This window comes from Dicentrarchus labrax, unplaced genomic scaffold (assembly GCF_905237075.1).
Source record: "Dicentrarchus labrax unplaced genomic scaffold, dlabrax2021, whole genome shotgun sequence".
In the NCBI taxonomy this organism is placed as follows: domain Eukaryota; kingdom Metazoa; phylum Chordata; class Actinopteri; family Moronidae; genus Dicentrarchus; species Dicentrarchus labrax.
The window spans coordinates 1,440,594-1,457,412 of NW_026136714.1; the positions used below are offsets into that span (position 1 = coordinate 1,440,594).

General features: G+C 41.4%; 1 protein-coding gene across 29 annotated transcripts in view; it reads left to right on the forward strand.

The window, feature by feature from the left end:
* The first annotated feature begins 1,084 nt into the window (after nt 1-1,084).
* The window catches only part of rimbp2b (RIMS binding protein 2b), a 101,549-nt gene continuing 85,814 nt past the window's right edge, over nt 1,085-16,819 (forward strand). For 9 of the 29 annotated variants that reach the window (XR_007887383.1, XM_051421551.1, XM_051421557.1 and 6 more), the window contains exons 1-3: nt 1,089-1,109; nt 1,235-1,366; nt 15,761-15,898. Coding sequence is in view for 27 of the 29 variants with exons in the window: in XM_051421551.1 (XP_051277511.1) it covers nt 1,107-1,109; nt 1,235-1,366; nt 15,761-15,898 (273 nt within the window). In the remaining 2 variants the exon portion in view is untranslated. Of the gene's footprint in view, nt 1,110-1,234; nt 1,367-7,202; nt 7,297-15,760; nt 15,899-16,819 lie in introns of those variants that run through there. The other 20 variants (XM_051421571.1, XM_051421575.1, XM_051421577.1 and 17 more) reach the window with 8 other exon arrangements.

The window sequence follows — 16,819 nt, forward strand, 5'->3', positions numbered from 1 at the left end:
CAGAAACACATAGAGAGGACTGCTTGGAATGACTAAACAGACACCAAATGTTTATCCGACCAATGAGAAGAAAAGGACCAAACTGCAGGAAGTGAAGCGACTCATCGCGTTTGAAGGCAGTGGAGAGATATTTCTGTTCCTGCGAGTGCTGAGTGAGATATGTCTCTGGCTCTGAGAGGGATGAGAGCGTTGCATGGTACAACAGAGAGCTCGGTGTAACTGGAATTGGAGCTGACTGGGAGGAAAAAGGGGGGTCTCTTTTCTGTGGTTTTTTCGGAGCATGCTGGCCTGGATGACCCAGATGGAAACTGTACTGTATGCCTGGACCCCTGGAAGTCCAGCCTAATATCTGCCGGGAGCCTGGCTTATCCCGCGTCTAGAGGTGGGTGGTGGTTAACAAATATACTTTTTTTCCCTGGTTTTTACAGCCCACATTTACTGTGAATCACAATTTTAGCACCTTTTTTATATATAAAACAAAAGCTAGATTTAACAAAGCAACTTAAAACCTAACTTTTCAATCTTTTTAATGTAAAATAATCATAATTTAACATTTTAAACATTTATTTTTTTAACTTTTTATTTAAACATTTTAATCATTTTACTTAACATTTCCTGACAAATGTAATAAATGAATGACGGGCAATATACGTTACAATAAGAATAAACAAAGGAATTATATACTAAGAATAGAAATAAATACAATTAAATAACTAAATAGGTAATAAAACACACATACATACTTACACACACATGCATTCGTACACATACACACATACTTATATATAAATTAAAATAGATGGGTATATATAATTAATAATAAAAATAAAGTATAAAAACAGAATGAGTAAATATGAAGCAAATTGGAAATAAATGCGTAAAAGATCCAACCTGTAACTTTAAATGTTTTTTCTTTATTACATGTATTTCCTGTGGCAGCTGGCCGTTTTCTTTCCTTTCTGTCTGTGCTGACAATAATCCAACATCCATTATTATGTAACTCCGCTGAATACAGATATTTATAATCTGAACATGCTGGAGTTATGACGTCACCCGGCACTGCTGACCATGACAAGCGTTTGGGGAAGCATGCGAACCGTTCTGTAATGGTAGGTTTTTACCGCTTTGTAAACAAAAACAGAAAATGTCATCATTGAGATGTAATGGGATTGATGCACGGCTTAACTTTGTTATCTATTTTTTTATATATATATATATATACCGCATGTACCAGGGGACGATGGGCTGTCAGAAGACTTATAAGGTGGAGAAACTCCTGAAACAGTCTCAGAGGGACGCAGTGTGGAGCCAGAGACAAAGGTCAGCCACGGTGAAGAAGAACAGCTGGATGAGAGGCACAGATAAGGTGAGCTTTTCATGAATGAGCTTTTTAATTCTGCACTTGTTGAAGCACCCGCAGCCATAATCTGACCTCGACCTGCACTTTTTTACTGTCGCCAAGGCTCAACATTAACAAATGCAACCACAACGTGTGACACTCGGTGATTGTATGCAGGTGATTCAGCTGCTGTATTATTAGTGCTGTTTGTTTTATAAAGAGATTATCCAACAATCACCATTATGCAAGGTGTGTTTTTACAAAATAAAACAACCAATATAGATGCATTGCCACTAGCCAACGATTGATGTATGACCAAGGATTGCTCGACTGTTATTGGAGCTCAGAGTGCCAAAAATGGGCGGGACTTATGGCGGGGTCAGTTGTAGGGGGTTTGTTGGTGTTTACGAGATGGTTTTGGTGAGTTTAATTTAGTTTCTGTGTGTTTTTAACGATGACTTAACAAGGAATTAAGCTAGTCCTAGTTTGGTAAAAGAGAAACTTTAGAAGCTACGGTTGTAATTTTTCTGTTAATTAAGGGAAAATAAGTGTAAGAATATTTCCTTTCTTGTCATTTTGTGAGTTTTTGTTGTATTTGAGCTTAACGCAGCACTAGCGCCTCTTGAGGTACAAAGTAGTATTACAAGACGGTCCGAGGCTAGCTGGTTAGCATGCTAACAGTAGATATCTCTGCAACACAACACATAGACACTGTTTTTTTTTTTTAACATTTTGTTGATAATTTTGGTTAATTTTTCAATGTTTTAAACTAAAATTCATCTATATTTTTTATCAACAGTAATGATTGTCGCATTTAACTATGAGTATGTTCAATAGATTCACAATTAAGAGTCAGTTTAAAAGAACAGAGCTGATTTGAAATGGCTGTTGTTGGCAGATAATACAAAATGAAATGCAGTAATACTCCAGATGTGCAAAATGCAGCTGGGTTGGTAAATAAATAGCCTGAGTAGCTTTTATATCCATGTCCATGTGCAGATTAACAGTCAGTCATCTCAGGATAGTGTGTGTTTTTGTAGTGTGTGTGTGTGGTGGATTTTAGAAAGACACTAAATTATTTTAAGCTGGTTATAAATCTGCCTTTTTTTAAAAATACGAATACAAATACGAGGAAATATTTTTAATAAACTTAAAGCAGCAAATTAGTTTTGGTGTTGAATCTGGCGCCCCCTGTGGACAAACGTGGTACTGTTTGTGGGGCAGGCATTAAGAATAACTATAGAAATAGGCAGTTTTCAGTCTTGTTAGTTTATGTAGGTCATATAGGGACATTCGTTTTAAGTTGAGACTGTTTGATAACCAGTTAAAAACTCCTTGTAGCAGGTTTAAGATATTAAGTTCAATCAAGCTGACGAATTTGCCTTCTTTCCGTGTCCATTTTCTCCCTTTTTAAGAGTCTGTTCTTTATTTGACATGAAGCACTTACAGCTGCTCCTGTTGGAGCCTCTTCATGCTGGAAGTAATACAACATGTGTGAGGTTGCTTACAGTGACTGTGTTAGAATTCAATTCAAATCAACCGTCCTCTCAGTGGGGCCATAATGCCACTGTTGACAATATTCAACAGCTTGATTAAATGACATGTGCAGTCTTTTGCCTATAAAGACAACAGGAGAGCAGAGTGCGAAGCCCTTTAGGTGCCTGCAATGAGAGTACACTGTTAAATAATGGCTGGGGCGTCAAAAAATACTGTAAAACATATAGTAACTTTCTGTATTTAAAATCTTGTATCATTTTTTGGCTTTTTAATGTTTAAATAAAGATATTTACAGATGTTAAAACAATTAAATTGCCTATAAATAGAGGCGAACGCTGCTCTAATACGAATAATTAGGCTCAAATTTACAAAAGAGTGCTTTTATCACTTGATTTTTCTTATTTTAATTTTGAATTTCAGAACTTATATAGTTGTAATAAAAGTCATTATCTTTGAAATTACAGTAATTATTGCTGTTTTCAGTGATAAAAACTGTATTTTGACAGTTTACCAATGCTTATACGCTGATAAAAAAATGTATTCAACGTTTTTGTTGCGAAAACTTCCACAATTATACAAGATATCTGTCATTTAACAAACAATCATTGAAAAATCACAGAACAATAATTTTTTTTTTACTGTTGGCACTAATTTTACATAATTTTAACAATATTAAACTTGAACTTAACAGTTTATTTATTAAATAAACAGTGCATTTTGCAACTGTCTTTGTGTCAATAAGGACATTTTCTTTAAACAAGCATTATTTTTAGGATTATTTACAGGTTATTTTACATTAGACATGTAAATTCATAGGCTATTTTTGTAATTTTATTAATATTTCCATGTATTTAAAGAATACAGACAAATACCTGCCAAATAAAGGGGAAAACCCCTGTTATCTTACAGATAGTTTTTTACAGTGTAGCAGGGTTTATTCTCACATACAGCCCTCTGCCGATTAAGAAAATCCTCAGTCCATTGAGAAATCTGCATGCGTCATTTCAGCAGACTCGCCGTACTCGCGGATGCTCGTGTTGAAAGCAGAGCCGAAGTCTTCAGACGGGACTTTGATGTAGAAACAAGAGCGAGCGCTCAGTGGATGCTGGTATAAGCAGCATCAGAGACTCTGCAGGCAGACAGCAGGAGGCAGGACAGGACCTGCTGCACAGGCAGCTTCATTATGACTGATGTTAGTGCCACTGGTCTGTATCCTCAAAGGTTATCCAGGGTTACCACACATCCTGGGTAGGGGTGCACCATATGGGTTACTTATCAGCCGATTAGATAAACGCTAATTTTGCATTTTTGTAATTTAAAAAGGAGTTGATAATGTAGTTTATGTACTCTTGAGGGTCAGAAAGGCTGAGATGTAGTGAGAAAAGATGGATTATTTAATATTCTATAGCTCTGTTCTAACCAAATTTCAAAAACAACAACAACCAGTTCTGACTCTTCAAATGTTCTTTTATTTTTTGTAGTAAAGTCCATTAAAAAACTTAAAATACTTAGGCTTTATGTTTTTGAAAAGCCAATCAATCGTTGTGCATAAGAAGTCCAACTAAATTATTATTAATTTATCTGCATCCCTAGTCCTGGAACACTTTGAAAACACCTGGAAATTGATTAAAATGAGCAAATATTCTGGAAATATTGTCCTGGAAAATTAAAGTTTTATTTGAACCCCTCACTCAGATTGTCTACGTAAACTACGTGAGGAAAACACATAGCGTCACATAACCGCTAAACTAGGCCTATCTGTAAATTATATGACCGTTTGTAAGAAAGTGTTGACCTGTATTTTCAAGAAAACTCCTGGAAAATGTCCTGGAAAGATCCTGGAAAATGATTTCTTAAAAAGAGTGGGAATGCCCCGCTTTGAAATGGGGGAGAAGATAGATGTGATGAACTCTATAATATATCATTTTATCTGATATTTATCAGCATCAGTGTTCATCCTTGAAACATCGTTGTTGCTGTTCTCTATTCCTTTTTATCTGCTGCCTCTCGATATATAATCTGCCTTTCGCTTTTCGTGGTGGTGTTGTTGTTGCACCTCACACGTTTTTTTTGTTAATCTGCCGAACCCTTCTCGAAAGGGAATGTCAAAACAGTTGTTCACACCTCCAGACGTGTCTCGGCCAGCTGAGTTAAGGCAGGGCCTGGAGCTCCCGGTCTGCCTTCTGACGTCCTTTGACAGCTGTCTGAACAGGTTTGGTTCCCTATAACGTTCTAAGGTAGGCAGCCATCCTCTGAATCATTATTAAAATAAATAAATAAAGACCAGCAACAGCACTAGCTTCACTGCAGAAACAGCCCCTCTAGAAACAAGCCAAATGTTCTTAATTATAATCAGATTTTCTGCCAATGGGTTAAGACAGTTTTCTGCAAGAATTCTTCAAATTAGGATAAAAATGAGCCACTGAAAGACAGAAATGGGTTTTAATACTAGAAAAAATGCCAAAAAACGAAGCAAGTTTTGCTTAATACAAGCAACCAAAACGTATTCTTATAATAAATAAGTATTTTGGTCACTTTATTGAGCTGAATTTAAGAATTTTTATCTTATTCTAAGATTAATAATTAGCAAAAAAATCACCAGAAGTATTCTTGTTTTTAGCATTTATTATTTAAACAATGAAAAACTAAACGGCTGGTTCATTTCCAACACTGGGACGAGACTACTTTCTCTTCAACTGAGAAGTTGTGCTCAATATTAGCTGTAATATCTTATTAAGACAAAGTTAGATACATTTTCTTGAAACAAGAATATTTTTCTGATCCAAGACATGGTTGACTTCCTTGAGATCCCTTTTTGCAGCTTACATTTAGCTCTGTCCTCCCCAATGGAGCATCAGAAAATGCCTTGATCCCACTTAGCTCAGAGATAATTTGCAGCTTGACATTAACAGTTAATGATTTTACTAAAATGGTCCATCAGTCTGTTGCCTTTCCTGCTTGACCCACACTTTAAAAGCACATAGGGGCAGTATTTGACCTGTGCAGCTCTGAAGAATCAGCCATTTGAAGGTCATTCATTACACCACATTCAAATGCAGATTTATGATAAGTTTCCTCATGAAAAAGATCAAAGAACATCATTGTAGTTCTGCTTTTAATCCAGTTAGATCATTTCCTAATGGAACTGGAAGAGATCTAACCCACAGCAGCTGATGTACACATCAGGTGTGCTTCCTGCTCACTGTCAGAGCTCAGCACCGCCTTCTTTTTTTCAGTGTTTACACGCCAGGTAGAGGACAGGGGCGGGAACATTCGACATCAATCGAGTGTGACGTCGCGGTGCCTCGAGTGTTAAACAGTCGCTGTGCAATGTAAGCTCTCAATTGGGATTGCAGAGAGGGTCCCGCTGGAGGGGGGGAGGGAAGGCTCTAAACAGAGGTAAGGAGCTGCTGTGGTTGCTAGGCATCCACGCTGAGGAAAGCATATCTGTTTTGGGCCCTGCTCCTCCTCTCCTCTCTCCCTTTCCCACAACAGAGTGCAGCAACACTGTCAGCCACAGAGGGCAGCCATACTGCACACGCTGTGCTGCTCTCCTCCACTTCTCCATGTAGTGGAGAGAAAAAACAACCCAGGATGGCCCAAATAATCCCCTTTAATACCCTTCTGCACTTGATTTCCCGATCTGTGATTGGATGGTAATGGTGTTGCTGCTGTTTGTGATAGCTGATTGGTCTGGCCCACCATTCAGTGAGTGAGGGTTTGTCAAGCTGAGCCTCCGGGGAGCCTCTGTTGGCATAATGACCCATGACGAGGCGAGGCAGAGTCCCCCGTATCAGCTTGCACAAAAAAAAAAAAAAAAAATAGCAGAGAAGCACTGCAACAAAACTGGGAGCAAAGACCAAGGGGGACGCCAGAGAACCTCACATGACCTTGCCAGCTTCAATCATGGCTGCTCATCAGTGGTGGTTAGGTGGGCAGGCGGCACGGTGGAGCACGTGGCCGGAGGGGTTTATTGACAGGATTGTCTGTGACTGCTGAGAATAAGACCGAGAATGACCAATTCTGAATTAAGGAAGACGAAAGACATCCTGGAGAGGGAGCGCTGCTCAGTGCCGCTGCGCACTGCACTGCCTCTGCACCCCTGCGTGCCTGTGTCTGTGTGACTAAGCGTGTGTGTGTGTGTGTGTGTGTGTGTGAGAAAGTGAGAGAGAGAGGGAGAGAGGGAGAGAGAGAGAGAAAGGGGGCGTGTTGATGTGTGTGCTCTGCTGCACAGCCACGGTAGTGTGAGCTGAGTGATGCTCGCTGGCTGTCTCTCTCTCTCTCTCTCTCCCTGCGCTGCCTGGCTGTGCCTCTTTCTGCCGAGCATTGATGAACCATTTTATGCTACAGAGCTGCCATAGCCATCGTCCCGGTCCTGCTGCTGCTGGCTGCTTTTCTGTCCTTTCAGCCCAGCAGGAAACACCTGCCACTGCATCGGTCCTGTAACCGCTGCTGCTAAGGTACTGTACCATCTACTGCCTGCTGTCAAGCTGTGTGTGTTTTTCTGAGCCAGGGATTGTTGTGCTGCCTCTGCTGCAGGATCTTGTGCCGCCGCCGCCGCCGCTGCTGCTGCTGCTGCTGCTGGAGGGATAAGGATGATCATAACATGTCTCAGACTCTTAGTGGCTACATAATTGAAATGTACTCCTCTGCTTATCACACACATGCAGCCCCCCCTACCCTTATGTGCATTTCTAAAGAGATGGGTCAGCCGGCTTCGAGCTGTTCTGCACAGGAGTGCAGAATATCCAGGTTGGACACCACAGAGAAGAGCCAGAGGACATTGCACATCATTTGCATGCAGTGAGGATTCACTGTCATGTTGTTATACTGTTTGAGTTTCTCGTCCCAACTGAAAGCGTTGTGCAGTGTGTTTAACAGAAGCACAGCGGGAACAGTGTTCATTGTCTCTGGGTGATATAACATGATTTTTAGGGTTGACGTTGGTTCCGGTTGCCACTGCCATGCCTGTCAGAAGGCGCTTTCTGTAGAGTCTACATGCAGAGGAGGTGTTTTTAGCTGAGGCAACCATTCTGGTAAATGAAGTTGTATTCATGAATTGAAGATATGAATGCTTATTGGTAGACAAGTCATCGGATATTGGTCAATTTTCTTGCATGGATTTTGCATTTCTGCAGATTATCCATCAGTGCAGACTGTTATCAATGCAAGGCTGTTCAGATATAATGTATAAGTGTTGTTTTCACATACCAAAAAGGTGTCTTTGAGTGTGTGTGTGTGTGTGCATTATAAATTGATACTGTGGGTTGTAGAGGACATTAATGGATATGTAAAGTGTTTCTGTATGTTGTGTCATCAGCTACAGAGCTCAGTTTGCAGTGAGAGACGATCCTATAGGTGGCAGTCGTGAGGGGCACAGGGAGGCAGTGGGAATAAACACCCTGATTTTTACGGTGCAAAAATATGTTGTGGGCGTGTGTGTCCGTGCATGAGTGCACAGGTATGGATGTTTCTGCTGCCTCCCAAGGTCACTCATTTGAAAAGCTTCCATAATTAGGGCTGTCAGTCTCGACCCACACCTCGGATGTGAGAGAGTACTCTGACGACAAACTCCCATTCATACTGTGGCTCCTCCTGCCCACCTTGACAAGCAGGCATGGCCATTCATCACTTCGCTGGTTATCCCTGAGCTGCCAGCAAGTGACTTTTATCTTCACTACGCACGGGAGACGGGTATTCATATTTCTTACCTAAATTTGTTTGCTCTGCAATGAGTTGATTGCAAGAGAGGAGGTAGGAGGGGGGCGTTGGTGGTGAGGGAGTTCAAGGAAGGGAGGAAGAGTACTGTTGAGCATCTTTTTAAATCCAGCCCTGGGTCAAATAATATTTGCATAAAATTCTTAGTGTGGTTTTTTTCCTTCCCTCCTTCTGGAAGCACCAAATGGATGAGGGTTTAGTGCACTGGGAGTTCAGACATTTTGTTTTCACTCACAGAAAACTACACTGAATTTAAATTAAAAAGCATCTGCTCACTGATTTTATACCATAATGAAGCCATCTGGTATTTGTCCTCATGGTATATGAAGAAGACTCAAGTAACACTGGATTGTGGATATATGCTTTTTAAGCCTAAAAACAGTCCCATATTTACTGAACTGGACAGTTAAAGGTCCAGTGTGTAACATTTAGGAGGATCTATTGGCAGAAATGGAATATAATATTCATAAGTATGTTAAGTGTATGTATAGGAATTGTTGTGTTTTGTGCGCCAGATGTCACTAAATCTTACACACTGGTCCCTTCAAAGAATTGTGACAAATATTTACTGAGCAGGACATTTAAACTTGAATTACTGATTTTTGGCCACTTTGTTACTTACAATAAACAGTTTCTTATTTACTCTCCAAACAGACACGACGCAACATTAGCATCCATTTGGAGTTGTGTTTATGGCCACCTGGAAAATGTAAATCCAATTTTAAATCTCCTTTTTACATCTGTTTTTGTTCTCCAGCAACCCTTGATGGAAATATCTGTCTCTTTAGCTGCTAAATGCTCCACTGTCTTCACCAGCTAGTCAACTTTCTCTGTCTACATTGTCAGCTACTTGCTCTGTCTGTAAATGAGGCTAGCACTGTGAGTGGAAACAGTAAGGTTGTGGGCTGTACAGCTAAAACAAAGAGCTGAAAGGCACTAAAATGACAACGAGACATTTGATCCACTTTTAATATAACATTATTAATTAGAGCAACTTTAAAGGTCCAGTGCGTAGGATTTAGTGGCATCTAGTGGTGAAGTTGCAGATTGCAACCAGCTTGCCTCCCCCTCCACGCATGTAAGAGAAAAACCTGAAAAGCCCAATCTAGAGCCAGTGTTCTGGGCTACTGTACAAACATGGCAGTTAAAAAACCTCTGTAGATAAAAACAGCTCATTCTAAGGTAACGGAAATATTATATTATAACAATGTCACACTGAAACATTAAAGTTCAAAAACATGGGTCAGTGGTGTCTGATGGATAGTTTGTATAGAAGAGAGAGAGAGAAAGTGTTTCTGAATCACCTCAAACATGTCTGTACTGCTTGTTCCTTCCTACGACCTTTTTGTACCTTGATACACATACCAATATCCAACAGTATAATATCGCCACTCTTGAGTATCACTTTTGCTCTCAAGCAAATTTCCTTTGAAGCTGATCCGTCTCGGTCTTTCTGAAAAATGTTAACACTCTTAAGTGCTACATTGTGTACAGCATGTGTTGTTAGAGTTTGCAACCTTGGGTAGTGACACACTTGGCAACCTTTTGATAAATTTAGATGCTGCACACAGCTAGCAATTGGCAACACATTTTCTTTACAATACACTGCCCCAGTATGCGATTGGGTTGCCCTGTTGAAATACCCCAAAAAATGCATCGAGGCCTCCAATACCGTATGTGTGTACATTGTTTCCAGTGCTGTGTTGCAGTGTTACGAGAGACCAAAGTGAAAGGAGGAGTGCTGATGTGCTGAACATGGCTGCTCAGAGTGAGAGGAGCGTGGCTCAGCATGGTCCTGAGTGACTGAGGCTAGGCTGTAGTAACAGCTGGAACACTGCTGCTGCTGGCGCCTGGATGTGGCCTGGATAAAGCACGTGACCCCCCGCCACAGTGTGAGGCATTAGTGATATGAACAGCAGGGTCCATGGCCGCTGTTACATAACACCATCTTCGCTGGGAAATCTCTGTAAAGATGGCTCCGGGAGGCTCAGTGACAGCAGAGTGAAAGTGCATTATCATTGTCAGCAACCGCATCACTTGCTCTGATTGTTGGACTGTCCCGTGCATGACAAAGCAAGCATGCATCTCCTCCATGTCCTGGGGGGGTATTTTCATGTGAGGGCAGATTTATGTAGCTGTTTTGTGCTTTATAAGCCTGTAGATTAGATCCGCTCTACACACATGTTCTTGTCCATGTACGTGTATCTCCGTGCACGTGCCTCCACACCAGTGCATTTTGTATCATACTTATGTGCTTGTGAATGTTTACATACAGCATGTTTGTGTTACGCCATAGCTCCTGCAGCTCCAGTGTAATGTAAGTAGATATGTTGTGCAAGCTGTCGTCATGTCGGCAAGTTTGACTGACTGCTGTATCCGGGCTCAGGCGGCCGGGAGTGACTGGACTGCTGACTTCAGTGGAGGTCAGAAGAGAGTAGCCAGTAATCACCACAGGGATCTGACTGCATTCATAATTGATTGTTCCTGGAGTTGATCAGTGCTGTCCACTCAGTCAGATGGAGAACACTGATCTGGTGTGAACAGCACAAGATTAGATGAACCCGCAGAAGTTAGTTGTCGTGGTTTGTTGTTAGGGAGATGCTATTTTGTTTTTACACCAGCTTACAGATGTGACATTTTCCCAACGTTAAATGCTTGCATGAGAAGCTGCAGGTCCAACCCTGGTAGTACAAAGCTTATGCTAATGCCTTAGCTTCATCAGTGTTACATTGTTATGGACAGGTCATTGATTGTCTTTATGGGAATTCAGCAAGAGAAGAAGTAGGACTCCAAGGCAAAGCACCTGTCTTGGACGTCAACAGGATTTTAGACTGCACTAGCCACGCTCCACTAACTAACCGTATAAAACCCCAAAGCACATACACGAAAACACAACTTTGTAGAGATTTTTGTGTCCCTGTCTGAGCTGTCAGTAAGTCTGTGTTTGTGGTCAGCTCAGGGAGGTGGAGGGCTGTTTGCATCCGCCCTGAAAGGTGGACGATGCGGCCTGAGGGCGGGGGTTGGGGATGATTATGTGGATCTTGCCAAAATCCACAGGCAGTGATGATTATTTGTCAGGATTTGCTTTGTAATAAAAAAGCTTATCTCCACAAGTTCAATCTCGGTCTCTCTCTCTCTCTCTCTCTCGCTCTCTCTCTGCCTTTCTGCTTACAGGTTTTGCTTACTGTGTCTGCTGTGTCCACCCTGCACTCGTATTTTCTCTAAAAAAAAGCTAAATCGTGTGTTCAGTTACATGTTGGTTAATTTAACCCAAAACTTGTGTGAACCCTGGTTTATTCGATTTATTACAGCTTACAAGTAAACAAGAAGTACGTAACCCGTCATGTCTGAGGTGGTTGTCGAAAACCGTGTCCGATGTTCACGTCCTTTACTCGGACACGCTGTACTGTGCGTGTTGTCCGCCATGTTGGAGGTTAATTGCACACTCTTTGATAACATATTATTGGCAGGCAGTGCTACAGACGCACTGTGCCAGTCAGTTCATGGCACACTTGCTTGTTTCCACGGCACTTTTAATGTTGAGGATGATTAATGGAATGCTAATGTGCTCCAGAGTTAATGCTTTGTGTTTATGTGGGGATGTAATTGATTCTAATGTCCCGATCAAGTGGAATTTCACAGCAAAGCTCAGCTGTGCAGTGGGTGCTGCAGCACAATGATTTTTTTTTTTGGGAGTGATTCATCTCTGTTAACTGTATTTTGTGTTACACAGTAGGTCTCTGTGGGGTTGGTAAGCCTGCTGTCCAATCCACTGCCTCCATGTTGGCCCACCAATGAACAGGGGGCACAGGGTAATTGCATGGAAAAGCTGTAATAAGGTGGATTGAATTAGCTTTGCTCCGACCAAAATGAATTAAAGAGACCATCATGACATACAGACTCCCAAACTGACTCATTACACTCGCTCGGCCAAATGTATCATAATGCAGTATTATCTTAGAGATTGTGACATGAGCCTGTGCAAATGCCTGTATGCTGGAATAACAAACAGTGTCTAATATTGTTTAATTAGACATGCCTGCGTGGAACATTCGTCCTAATATAGATGAAAACAGAAAGCTTACCCTCGACCCTGACAATTATCACAAATAATGAGCTCATGCTGCTCTGAAATGTCATTCAGTCAGATGCTATGTGTGTGACTGAGCAAGCCAGTCGTGTACACAGCGATGAAATGTTTGTGAATGTCACTTCTGAGAAACTGCACTCATAAATAACAATAGATGAAATGATTGGTTGAATAATTCATTAGTTAAACTATTCAGATTTTCAAGAAGAAATACTGAACAGTAGTAATACTAAAAAGTAGTACACGTCTAATAATGAGGGTTTCTGGCATTTTAGGCAGTTCTTATCATGCTAATGTATGTTCATATGTTAATTTCCTGATGATAAATTGGATTATAATTTGTTATTTGAAGCTATAAAAAGGGGGTTTCATGTCATGATTGACAGCTGAGCGCTGCTCCCATTGGGTGTTTGAGTGGGACTTCTATACCTTGGCACCAACCCAATCACTACTGCGCTGACTCTGGCGAAAGATGGTTGTATCTGGAGTATTTTGGCTTCATTTTTGTACAGTGAGAGGTAGCGGAGACATGGCGTCCATCTGTTATGTTGATTGCAACACCCTCGCCTCATCCTCTTGTTCTGAGCATATTTTCCGGTGAATAAACACTAATGAAAACATAACTATGAATATTATATTCCATTTCTGCCAATAGATCCTCCTAAATGGTACACACTGGACCTTTTTAATTGATAAAGAAAACAAGTGTTAGTTGCAGCTCTATAAATGACTCCATGTAGCATTCTGAAATACAGTAACAGTGTTTTTTTTTTTTTTACATAACAAGGAGTCACTTTTGCTTATATTTAAACACAGGCACAGGACGACATCACTTTCAGCCAAGGCCATTCATTTCTGCACGAGTAGGTAAATAAGTCACCTTGTTTCCAGAGTGAATGGCAGCAGACGTTGGGGAGAAGAGCTTCTGAGCACCCTCACGAAGGTTGAGGTGGATGGAAGGACTACGTGGCTTTAGGAGCGGTGCCTTGCGGCGAAGGGTACGGGGCAGGACGGAGACAGCCTTTGTCCAGATGTCTGTTTGCGTTAGGGAGGTTACGGCACTGCCTCCCGCCATTAGAAACAAACACTAATTGCCCATTGGCCCCGGGTTGGAGATGTGCAGCTGGGGACATGTGGCTAAAAATAGCTGCTGCTTGTTCCCATGAGTGGCGGGCACACAGCACCATAGCATTAGTATTCAGCACTAAAGCATGGCATGGACAAAAAAGGTCATCTTCTGGCCATGGCCACAAATGTCAGGGTGGGGTACAAAGCGACACCAACACGGGGTGGGTGAACTGCGGGCGCCACCTCAGGCTTCGCCCACATTTGGACCAACCTACTGAACCATCGTCCTCCGTCTGAACACATGCGGGAAAATGTCACATGGAAAGCGAGTGTCATGACATCCTGTGTTTTTGTTTGTAGCCCAGCAGCATCCATGAAGTCCTTTTACCTCCATGCAGCGACGGCCTTCCATGCTTGAGTCAAGTTACAGCTCTCCCTCTATGACACAAAAGCAGCATCTGGTTCCACCTGACTGGAGCCATGAATAATTTAATAGGGGGCATTATTATTTCCAGCCAGCTCCACTAGCTTGGCAATAACAAGCAGTTTAGGTAGTGCTATCAGCGTTGCTGGCTAAGTGGTTGAACATGGAGAGAGGATGTTATTTTACCTCGTTGGCATCTTATACTTGTGTGGGTTTGTAAGTATCTGGTTGAATGAGTGCTTAAGTGTTATTTTTCATTGATACACTTGGTCAACATGTTGCTTGGTTGTTTGCAAATTTTGGAACGTGAGTAAATAGAGATGTGTGAAGCGGTTGGGTGACTGGGATAATACAGTTTAAGTCCCCATTATACCAATCAGTTGATGTCTTGTGACATGCACAGATTGGCCCATCAGGAGTGATTTTGTTTTTACAGTTAATCAATTATAAAAGTATAAAACTATTTGAATATTGAATTGCACAACAGTGATCAGTGTGCAAACTGTGGCTTTCAAGGGAGCTGACTTTTTCTTGACTGAGTGTGACTCACAGTAGGCTTATGCAATTGGGCGCGCAGACTGAGTGGGACTAAGAAAGTTGTTTTTTTTCTGATCTTTTAGTCTTTTAGTTGAGTGAAGTTTATGATGTTGTGCTGCCATGCTGATGGCAAGAATAGCATACATAATGTAGAAAAGTAACGCACACCAAGGGTTGTATTGAGGTGTAGTGAGTTAGAGCAGTGGTTCCCAACCTTTTTCCTTCAGGGACCCCTTGTCTATCATTGAGTAAACTGATGACATGTTATATTGTATTAAAACTTTACAGTGAACCCAGAATATAAACTGCACTAAGTTTGTGTAAAACGAGTGATTTGGAGGATTTTTGAGCAGATTATTTACTGTTTAGTGAACTTTTTAGACATTTATCTGTCTGTATCAGACAGTCTGTATCATTTTCGTTTAGTAACTTACTCTCAAGAACAGCATGCATGCCGGTATCTTTTTTTTAAAAAGTGCATTAGGGATGAATCACCCTCACGAATGAATCATACATCAATAACAGCCTCATTTTCATACATGATTATAAAGATAAAATAGAAATGCATAGCAAGCATGTCAATATTTTAGAGAGCCCCCCAAAAAATTTCTCATGTCTAATTAAGGCTCCCCTGTAGTTTGCACCCCGTCAGTCACTTTATTTTCCATGTAATCAAAGTTTAGTGGAACTCTGTGCTCGGAGCAGCAGGTGGGCAGGTAGTCCGGTACACACTTTATTCCTTCGATTGTCAAACTTAGCCTGTGGTGATCAATGGAGGGTGAAACACACTGTTTGCACTGCATGAGTTTAGCTGTTAGTGGTTTTTCTACTTCGACCACCCGCTGGCTCTGAGCGGCCACTCACCCACACTTAGAGACAGAGTGCTGGCAGATTTCATAACCAGTGGAGAAGAGTTATTTGGACCAAGTAAGCCAAAAACTGCACAGTCAAACTGTAAAACTGCCATTGTTATTGTAATAACTGAACATTGTGGAAATGTTTTTGTGTGTTCAGTACACAGTATTATTATTGCTTATTATTATGCTTTTAAATGATTTATAAATGCTTTTCTGTTTCCCCCCCACAGCTGAGAAATGAAGTTCTGCCCCTCCAGCTCCCAGGTGTGCAGCGTCTGGACAGCTTTCGTCTTCTAGAGGACAACAGCCGAGCCTTGAGACTCAGCTCGGAGACCCTGAGTCACCAAAGGCTGAAGCAGAAGTTACTGGTGAGTTCTCTGTGTGAAAGGGTGATAAAGGCTTTGTTGTTGATGCTCCATTAGGGGCAGTTGAGGACCGCTGTGGAGGCATTTGCTTTCAGCAGCTGTCTGCCTTTCATGTTCCTCTCTCTCTTGCTTCGGATTGTGAACTTGTGAACCATGAGTTATTTTTCCTCCAGTTGTTGGTTTAATTTTTAAATGAGCCGCGCTCGCTTCTGCTCGCGTTCGTTTAGACTCATCATTGGGATTAATTGGGTTCAAAAGGGCAGTTTTGTTCTGTATTTCATGAGCACTGACCATGTCAGGGAAAAGTCAGGAGGCTTAACTTTACCTCATCCATGTCTGAGGAGGAGACCAAGGCTTCAGGAAGCTGTTGGCAGATTCACCCGTTGGCTAACTGTTGGCTAAAGTTACAAAACTGTAGGAAAACTAAATGATCCATATTTTCCTCATGAATAATTAGCTTGAGAGGTCATTTTCTTATTTTATTGTCAGTGAGATTTGTGTAGGAGATTGTATATTTGAATCCCCCTGTGTTTTAGAGGAAGTCGATAGGAAGAATACAGTGTAAAATCAACCCTTGACAAATAAATATGCCTACATAACATAACTGCTCACCAAGGCTGGATTACTATCAATACAAAGATATACCGCCACTAACGCACAGTATAAAGTATATAAAGTATTTACCTTCAGTAATGTTGACTTCCTGGCTTGTACAGGGGCCCTCCTCCACATGCATAAGCCTTGTTGTTCCCACAGTGTGATGTTTGAATGTTGTCTGTGCAGAGTTTGAATCTAGAAGGATGTTTTCACATTCATCTGCTGAAAGTGGAAAGTTTCTCTGTGCTCATTGGAAATCAGATTCTAAGGGGCGGGGCCTACGAGCAAGATTTGTGACTGTGAGTGTAATCCTACTAACTTCAGGAG